This window comes from Stylophora pistillata, chromosome 9, assembly GCF_964205215.1.
Source record: "Stylophora pistillata chromosome 9, jaStyPist1.2, whole genome shotgun sequence".
NCBI lineage: Eukaryota > Metazoa > Cnidaria > Anthozoa > Scleractinia > Pocilloporidae > Stylophora > Stylophora pistillata.
The window spans coordinates 25,560,397-25,570,200 of record NC_142527.1 but is presented as its reverse complement, the minus strand read 5'-3'; the positions used below and the strand labels follow the sequence as shown (position 1 = coordinate 25,570,200).

Here is a 9,804-nt window from a genome sequence, read left to right as displayed (position 1 = left end):
ATACCAATAATTTTGTGAAACATCGTCTGCTCCAGAGAACACTAAGATCACAAGAAACAATTGTATACCATGCAATATGCAAATAATTCAAAATTCTCAAATTCTCGGAAATTTTATCGTCTCTGTCTCTCTGACGGTCGCTCTCTCTCTGTCTCTCTTTCTCGCTCTCTCGAAAGAAAAGAAAATAACTTAACGGCCACTTTTTATCCCTTTCTCGATTCGTCAGTAGCGTTGGACGAGATTAGAGATATGAAACTCGAGTTAAGAAAGAAAACAAATTTTCCTCGTATGTCTTCGTGTCTTAGATCAACAAGACAAGCTATGGAGAGGAAGCTTTACATCATCAAGCTTTCCAAAACAGAGACAGAATTGGTGATCGAGTAAAAAAACATCTAAGCAAGGTAATTTGGCTTGATGGCTGAAAAGTTTTGGTACGTTTTGTACTTCGACTGTACATGCTTAACAAAATCTATGCACCACCTGCACCACGAATTTGCGTTTCAAATCTTCTGGATCGAGCAGCAATCTTCAAACTAGTGAAGTAATCAGAGAAACTTTTAAATGATCCACACAACAATGCTAACCTAAGCTGACATGGCTATGTTAACAAAACAGATATCGTTTTACCTTCAACTTGTCTCCTTCTGAGTTTTGGGTGAAGTCGACCGACCAAAACTATTTCTAAGAAATCGCGTGATATTAGTTCCCCTTTTATGGCCTTATTTGGCTCAGCCAAACAAAACTATGGCCCGATGATTGGCCCGGTGACCAACCCCACCCGTGTCAACAATCATTCACTTGACTCTGATGATGACTTCCGCACAGGTTGTCGAAACGTCAGTCACTACCACCGACAACAGTCCTTCTCAGGACTACACTCACCCGGACGATCAGACTACACCTTCACCCGTGTCACTTTATGTTATATTAACGTATGCTGTCGAGGGTAAATACAGCTGCTTATTAACACAAACTTTGATAAACACTACAGAATACTGAACAACCGTAGGCTTGATAATTACAGGAACATCCGGTTGGCTAATACTCAACCTTCAGTTAACTGTAACAAAGCATACATTTGGTTGGGTTTCTTAAGACCATTAATCTGTTGAATACAAACTTTCAACTGATGAAACACTGCAGAACGCTAAAACAACCGTAGACTTGTAATTACAGAGACATCCCGTAGATTAAAACTCAACATTCATAACTGTAACGAAACTTATATTTGCTTAAGTTTCTTATGACCTCTAAATATCAAAGTTTACTGTCGAGGATAAGTAGAGCTGCTGGCAATGAAACTTTTAACTGATAAAACACTACTGAACGCTGAACACCCAGTTTGCTTCATAGTGACAGAGACGTCTCCGTTTGGCTAATAGTCAACCTTTATAACTGTAACAAAGCATACATTTGGTTCAGTTCTGATAAATCCTTTGAAAAAAAAAAAAACTTGTAGTACAAATACTGTAAAAAAAATCTTAACGATGACTCCCTTAAAATAGCCTCGGTCTGGCAGTTCTCTGTCCCTCAGTCCTCTTTAATATTTATCTCCTGATTGGCGAACACGTCACTGTAACGCCTTACGTAACCTTTCAGAACGAGAATGTGGCTCTACCAATACCTCACACACGCGACAAAAGTACGTCGGGCCTTTCTCATTCGTGCAGCCATATCTCAGTTTGCTATGGTTGTGCGCATGCGTCAAGTACTAGTCAAGCGACAATCTCTACGTAAGAGTACCTCTGCACTGTCCATGACTGTGACGAGAAGAAAAACCTCTCCTCCAGCACCGTCAGACATGCGCAACAACAGATGTCCGAATAATTGCTGCGTGCATGATGGTTAATATTTTCAATTTTCATTATGTATTACATTCAGAAAATGCCACAACATAAGGGCAATGTTTAAATCCACAACAATAGTGGCAGAAAGGTAAATTTTACGCTACCGTTAATTGTGCCTATTGGGGAAAATTTTTTACGGTTAACTTTTAACGGCTAAAAACTGTCCACTAACGGTCCTAACGGCTAAAAATTGTCCACTTCTACGCCAGACCACCGAGATGCTCTTTTTAATGACTACGCATCCGCCAACAGCAATCACGGAAACGGTCTCTATTTCATTAACCATTATTTATGACTTAACCATTTATATATGACTCAACCATTCATATATGACCATTTCATTAACCATTATGTTTGCCAAATCCCTTGAAGCTTGGTTTGTTCCAACTTCATTGGTTGCGCGGCCTTCTTTCAGCTGACAGCGCAATTTTTTTGCAGCTGATGAGCAACAGCCTTTGCCGAATCCTTTGAAGCTTGCTTTGTTCCAACTCCATTCGTCAACCTCCTTTCAGTTGACAGGGCAATTTTTTTAGCTGCTTGAGCAACAGCCTCCTTTGTAGCTTGTCCCAATGCATCTATCGTAAAGGTCAATGCTTCAAGAGTTCCAAGGCATCCAATCGCAGACAGCATGTTTATTACTGAGTCCTTTACCCCATTCACCATTACAGATATTCTTCACCACTACAGCGAAATCTAGTACACTTCGTAATCCAGGAATCGCAGTATCTAAAGCTTCTCTAATAGCAAGCTTTACCGTGAACTTTAAGGCATATGCAATCTAAGATACTTTTGACATTTTTGCTGAAGGTTGCTGCGAAAAAACATGTAAGGCAATGAGTTAGTCGGTCATAAATACTCTGGAATATGGTGACGGTTAAGTGGACTTAAATCTTTCAGGTAGTGTGCGCAAGGCTGCAATTCAATTAGCTTAGAGAAGGGTAAAAAATTGCTCTTCGAATGAAATAAAGCATACCCTTAGTCGTTCTCCAAGGTTTTGACCTACAGGATCGATCACTATTTAGAAGGGGGGGGGGGGAGAGCTCGTGTAAACTTAGGTATTCCTTATTTACTTTTTCCTGGAGTCTAGAAGGTGAGTTTGTAAAAAAGACATATGGCTCACTTTTCACGAGTGTGATGTGTTATCTGTTTAGAACTTATTATTTTTAAACTTTTTGACGGTCTCCTGATGAAGACGCACTCTTTTTGCAAAGCCGTAATTAATTTATCCGTACTTAGGAACGCGGGGTACAGGTTGGGGTGGGGGAGGGAGGAGTGTGTTTCAACTCTTCCGGGGCGACTCCTCAGCTGGGGTTACATAACGTACTTCCTTGAAATACACAACGGGAATCGTTCGCGTTCGACGAACAAAGGCCAAAGGTTCTTGTAAATTTGTGCATCAAGAAAGGGAGCGACTAGAAACACAATGCTTTTGTTTTACTTTGTTTTGTTTTTAATCGCCGTCTCCATTTCACCTTGTTCTTCTACTCTTTCGTCGCGTGCAGATGTGAAGATTATTGAGGTTTCTCAAGTTCATGGAGCAGACAACAGCACGTGTTGGAATGAAACTACAGTTCCTTGTAAAACCTTGAATTACGCTTTGGAACATATGTCCAATTCAACGTTTGTGCGGCTACGATCAGAGAAATATTCCTTTAACCTAACGGAACATTTCAACTTTACTGGCTTAAGAGAGATTGGACTTATTGGAGACAAAGAAGCTGTATTCGTTGACTGTTTTCAAAACGGAAGTCTCTCTTTCGTAGAAAGCGAAAACATTACGTTGGAAAGAATTTCGCTTAGTGGTTGTGGAGGTTTGCATAACAGCACAACTGGTGAAGCATTTGGAAATTATGCTCGAATACCATTCCTATCGGCTGTTTATCTTTCTGATTGCAAGGATGTGATTGTAAATAACTGTAGTGTTGTTCAAAGTCCTGGGATTGGCTTGAATATGTACGATGTGGGAGGTGAAGTCCGCATCACGCATTCCCGGTTTGAAAGCAATCATCCACTCAAATCCACACCGGAGGATATAGCGATTGCTGGAGGTGGTGTTTACATCGAGTTTACCCTCAAAAACGAAACCAAAATGTCGGCATTTCCTTCCGATCTTGAGAAAACACCGCGTACATTTGATAGTGACAGCGTTTACACTTTTCACAATTGCATATTCAGAGACAACCTTGCGAAAGATCAGAGATTTTCAACTTTTATCGACAATCCACATGGGAATGATCATATACCCTTTGGAAGGGGAGGAGGATTGTCAATATTTGTGAAAGGTGTGGCACAAAATAACCTCATTCAGATAACTCACTGTTATTTTGAAGACAATCATGCTCTCTGGGGAGGGGGAATTTTCATCGAGTTTCAAGATGAAGTGCAGAACAACACACTTGAGGTAAAGAATTGCCATTTTATCAATAATAATGCCTCTTACGCAGGCGGAGCCATTAGGAGTGGTACAATAGCAAACAGTGACCATCAGCAGTTACTTCCAAACCAAGTGATGAGCGAGGGCTGTTTGTTTACAAATAACAGTGCGGTTCTTGGTGGTGGAGTCTCACATCATGGAATTGGCTCTTTGCTAAAAGTAGAGAACAGTAAAAGCCTCCACATCCATTTCTCAAAGTGTCAGTGGACCAATAACAGGGCAACAATGGGATCTGCCATTGGCCTTGCTGGTGGTGCACTTATCATTGGTAGTCAGGACTTGACTTCAAAGGGACCTAGGCTTGTTCACAGCATTATTCTTCAAGACTGCAATATCACTAACAATCCAATTGTGTTGACAGAGGACGGAGATGTCATTGGTCAAGGAGCAATTTATTCGTACTCAATCCCTGTCATCTTTCAGGGAGTTGTAAACATTGATTCTAATAACAGTACTGCTATGGTGACCGAGAATGTTATGCTACACATTGTTGGTAATGTTACCTTCCGAAACAATACGGGTGGACAGGGGGGTGCTTTGGGATTGTACGGCACTTCAGTTATAATGCTAATGCCACACAGTAACCTTAACTTTTTTGACAATGTTGCACTGCAGCAAGGAGGAGCTATCTATGTTAGAGATTCTGGTCCACCTGTCGTGGCATTTCATACAACTGAGCTGAATACTCGGCCATGTTTTATTGCCTATAACAACACCTTCAGTCTGGAGGGAGTCACCACATGGAAAACCAAGGTCATTTTTAAGGGGAATAAGGCTTTGGCAAGTGGCGGTGGAAACTCTGTTTATGCATCAACTCTCCAAGGATGTCGCCAAGCTGGACAACCTCGTATAAATAATGAAACTCTTGAGTGGCACAATGTCATTGAGTATCAAGATGATATGAGCCCTAAAAAACAGATCTCTACAGATCCTGTGAAAATAAAACTCCATGATAGTGAATGGAGGGTTTCTCCCAGTGAGGTTTTTAATGCTTCTGTGGAACTTATTGATGAAAAAAATAGCACAGTATTTGGCATTGTCAACTTAATTATCACTGATAACAATGGTGGTGGTGGTGATGTGAAACTTGGTACAACTTCTAACCTGTTTCTCATTCAAGGCAAGTCATCCAAAATTAACAACTTGCATCTTTTAGGAAAGGTGCGTAGCAAGTTCAAAGTGCAAGCTAGTACAGTTGCAGGTCGAGTTGTCCAAAATTCCTCTAGGCCAATAGAATTACAACCTTGTCACCCTGGCTTGAAACAAAAGGATGGTAGGCGCAATTGTATCTGTTTAGTTAAAGAGCCTGGTGTTTCAAAGTGCAGTGCTGATTTCAAACATGTGTTCTTAAAAAGAGGATACTGGGGGGGGAAATTAAAGGAAAATGAAAGTGACTTCATTACATATCCTTGTCCACCAGGTTATTGCAACTTTTCTAAACATGATGCAAGCTTTCAATACAACTCCAGAACTCTGTGTGTTGAAGGCCGCAATGGCTCAAGTGTTTTATGTGGAGCATGCAAAAATCAGTATTCTGTTATGTTAGGAAATGAAACTTGTTCACATGACTGTAAAAACACCGATCTGTGGCTTCTTCCGGTTTTTTTCATAGTGACACTGTTCATGGTATTGGTGGTGCTTCGTATCCAGTTAGACATCTTCACTACATACCTCAATACTTGGTTGTATTCCTACCAAATAATTTCATTTCTTCTTCAAAAGGGACAATACCTTGACCGAGTTATTAAATTTGTTATTGGCATCGCTAATTGGAGAGTCAAAGGCGTTGGAACTTGTTTTTTTTCAGGAATGACTAACCTTCAAAAACTTGGTGTTAATTATATCCTTCCTTCGTATGTTCTTCTGATACTTCTTATTTTGGCCAAGATTGCAAAGTGCCGCCCTACTTGTTACATAAATAGGAACGTTTCTCAAGCCTTGTGCACCCTATTGGTTCTCTGTTATACAAATGTTACAATGATTTCTTGCAACATCATTCATTATGTTCCCATACAAGGAAGATGGGTGCTCTATGCAGATGGTAACATCGACTTCATAAGAGATTGGAAGACACACTTGCCATTTACCATCATTGCTTGCCTGTGGTTCATCCTTTTCATCATATTTGTACCATTGGTTCTGTTATTCACTCCCTGGTTCTTGCGGCATTTTCAATTTTTGAACAATTTCAGGTTATTTTTTGACACCTTCCAACAGTGCTTCAAAGATAGATATAGGTGGTTTGCTGCATTTTATTTCCTCTGCCGCATTTACATCTTGTTTATTGCCCTGTTTTTTCCATTCTCACCTTTGAAGAGATCTATCCTAGAGGTTTCTTGTGTCATAATTGTGGTGATCTGCCTCTACCTTCGGCCGTATAAGAGTAACAGGAATGGCAACGCAAATTACAACTGGTTGAATACTCTTGATGCTGTGCTTCTCACAAACTTGTGTTTTGTTGTCATATTCAGTTCAAGCATCATCAGTGATGCCTCGGATTCTGTTCAGCTTTGGCTAGAGAGAACTGTCAATGTCTTGGCATATGTCCCACTTGCCTACCTTCTCTGCCTTGTCTGCTATTATGGATGGAATTTCTTTTGTCCAAGGAACTTGGACTTTGATTACCAACGAATGGTACCAGAATCTCCCTCTTCTACTGAAAGTACTCGTCAAAGCCATGCACAGCCCATTTAGAGTCATAATGTTCATACACTGGTCAAACTGTTTGAGAAACTAAATATCACACTCCAATTTAGTGATTTTGCTCATATCAGGGAGCTTCACTAGGGTGAAAAATTTGGGAGTTGAGCCACAGTACTCCGTATTGAATCTAATTTTTATGAGGTCATTTATTTGCAGGCAACACTATGCCCTGGACTGATTGCTAGAAACTTTTAGAAACTAACTGTATTGAAGACCAGATCTGAGAAAGGGCTAGAAATTGTGCCAAGCTATGCTTTGGTGTAATGTGATAGCCAAAAGGCAAGGTAACGTGAAGGTTTTCCTAGTAAAACATTTTTGTCAAAAAATACAAAAAAGAAGTAATGATGACTGAAATATTAAAAAAAAAAAAAAAAAAAATTAAACAAGATGTTAGGTATCAGAATTATAATTGCAACATGGAGACCAAAAATAGTTTTGCCATTTTCATGTTGTGAATATAGAATTGCAACCACCTCATTGAAGATTCTGCGGATTGAAAGCTTTTATTCAATCATTAAGATTTTAGACTGTGGATGAAATGGGCTTGGAAAAATAATACTTACCAGATGCTTTTATCTCTACTTATTGCTGACTTCATCTTAAAAGTTTTACTTTTTGCTAGACCTTGGGATTATTTTATTATGACAGAGGAAATGAATTTTCTTTTTTTCTTTTTTGTTTTTTTGGAGAGCCCATCAGAATAATAGAAAGATGTGTCATTGTCCAAAAATAACTGTATTTTAATTTTTACATTGATTTAATTTTACCAATGAAGATAAAAGTGACAATAATTCACTAATCATTTTTTTCAGACATTTCATAGAGTCCTACAGTTACGATGAAATGATCTATTTGTACTTCTCTGGTTTTCTTTGTGTATTTCATGTTTGTAATCATATTAGAAAGGGATTTGTGAGTTGAACATGGACAAAGTCACCCAGCACTACACAACTTCAAGGGGCAATAAGCCTGTGAGTGTGATCTTTCATTGCTGGTTAATAAATTTATCAGCATCTTAGCAAATATTTTTTCATTTAATTAGAGCAATGTGTTATTATTTTTTGTGTGTATTTATCTTTTTACTTGCTGATCAGACCTTAATGATAAAGAGAAATACCTTCAAGTCAAAAATTTATTTATAGAAATGTGTTATTCTTTTTTGTGTATTTATCTTTTTACTTGCTGATCAGACCTTAATGATAAAGAGAAATACCTTCAAATCAAAAATGTATTTTTATGAACAATTTTTTGTGCCTCTAAGATGATATAAAAAACTAATATAATTTTTTTTTTTTGAGAAGAGGTTAGTTGATTTTTATCAGTGAAATTCTGAATACATTTTAAGGCTTTAATGTATAGTATAACATTTTTATTAAAGATAATGCATGAGGGATTCCGTTTTAAAACCCTTTCACTCCCAAGATCTCATTAGAAATTCTCCTTACTTGTCTGCCATGTAATTCTTATCATGTCAGTTCAGAGAATTTGGTTTTGGATCAGCAAATTGAGTAATCCCCTTATTGATATTTTCCTTTATTCTTATATGCCAGTTGATATTCTATTGATGTTGTAGGGAGAAATTATGTCTTGGTCACTTGTGGGAGTTGAAGGGTTTTAATAAACACAGTCCTAGGATATCTTTGTATTTGTTGAAAGCAACCATTTGTAATTGTACTGTCGAATTCTTTTGTTTCATTATCATTCCTATTTCTGACTTCTAGTTGTTACACAGATCCTTGTAAAAGAATTTGTTGCTGAAGCGAGACGGTAGTTTATTTCTGTTAAGTTTACTTATTCTCACAACCTATTTGGTGGAAAGTGTATTAACCTTTTCACTTCCAAGATCTTATTTGCAATTCTCTCAACTATCTGCCATATAGTTCTTATATAATGTTAGTGTGGAGAATTTAGTATTGGATCAACTGATAATCCCCTGATTTTCCTTTTTCCTTATTCTCATTACTTGTCTGCTTAATGTTGTATTGATATTGTAAGGAGAAATTGTCTTTTGGTCGCTCATGGGAGGTAAAGGGCTAATTAATGGTGGGAAGTTACCAGATAATCATCTGCGGTACATCTTTGGTAATTTTATGATGTATTAAAGCAAGACTTTTAAGGCTTTTTTCTTTTCTTTAACTAAAATAGCATTGTAATCTTTAAATTAAAAATTAAAATAGCATTTTAATATGTCTAAAGGAATATTTATTTTCACCTCTGTTATGGCATTTTTAATCAATTTTTTTGCAAAGTCCACCCTCCATTTGTCTGTTTCATGTTCACTTTCTGAAAATTATCCACACTGATATTGTACACATCCAAGAGAGGCTTCGGAATTTGAAGTTGGTAAGGATTAATGGAAAGAAAACAAAACAACAACAAGAACAAAAATAAGACAAACAAAAACCAAACAAACCAAATCAAAATAATCAAACTATGTAGTTATTCTGAAGCTAGAGGAAGTGGGATAGTTTTTAAATAAATTTTCAAGTGATGAGCTTGAAGAAATTTGTCAACATGCAGCTTGAAGAAGGTGTAAAGTTGATGAAACTTCTTTTGTGGACTTCTAACCAACCCTCTTCTGATTTACTCGACCCAGTCTTCGGTTCCGTATTCCCCCGCCCACCATCACGTAAACAGATTATTTGAAACCGAAACAATTTATCATTATTCTGCATTTTAAGGTTCCAGACTTCCTAAAGGTTCATATTTATTGCGATGAAAATTTTTTAAATCTTCACGTTCATAAATATCTTAATATCTTTTAGTTTCCCTTCTTCCCCCCCCCCCCCCCCATGAAAAAGGCGGAATAATTGTTCGCCT

At 37.9% G+C, this 9,804-nt stretch overlaps 2 protein-coding genes across 2 annotated transcripts in view; one reads left to right on the top strand and one right to left on the bottom strand.

The window, feature by feature from the left end:
- Positions 1-715, bottom strand: part of LOC148724043 (uncharacterized) — a 14,885-nt gene extending 14,170 nt beyond the window's left edge. Inside the window, exon 1 of the mRNA XM_088733192.1 lies at positions 628-715. The gene's annotated coding sequence lies outside the window, so the exon portion shown is untranslated. The remainder of the gene's footprint in view (positions 1-627) is intronic.
- Positions 716-3,173: 2,458 nt separating this feature from the next.
- Positions 3,174-9,173, top strand: LOC111343388 (uncharacterized). The gene has a single exon (XM_022950557.2). The coding sequence runs from the start codon at positions 3,271-3,273 to the stop codon at positions 6,973-6,975; it is 3,705 nt and encodes a 1,234-aa protein (XP_022806292.2). The 5' UTR covers positions 3,174-3,270; the 3' UTR covers positions 6,976-9,173.
- The last annotated feature ends 631 nt before the right edge of the window (positions 9,174-9,804 follow it).

Bases quoted from the DNA above. Each gene is read 5' to 3' on its own strand.
- LOC111343388 (XM_022950557.2), top strand. From the start codon at position 3,271: ATGCTTTTGTTTTACTTTGTTTTGTTTTTAATCGCCGTCTCCATTTCA.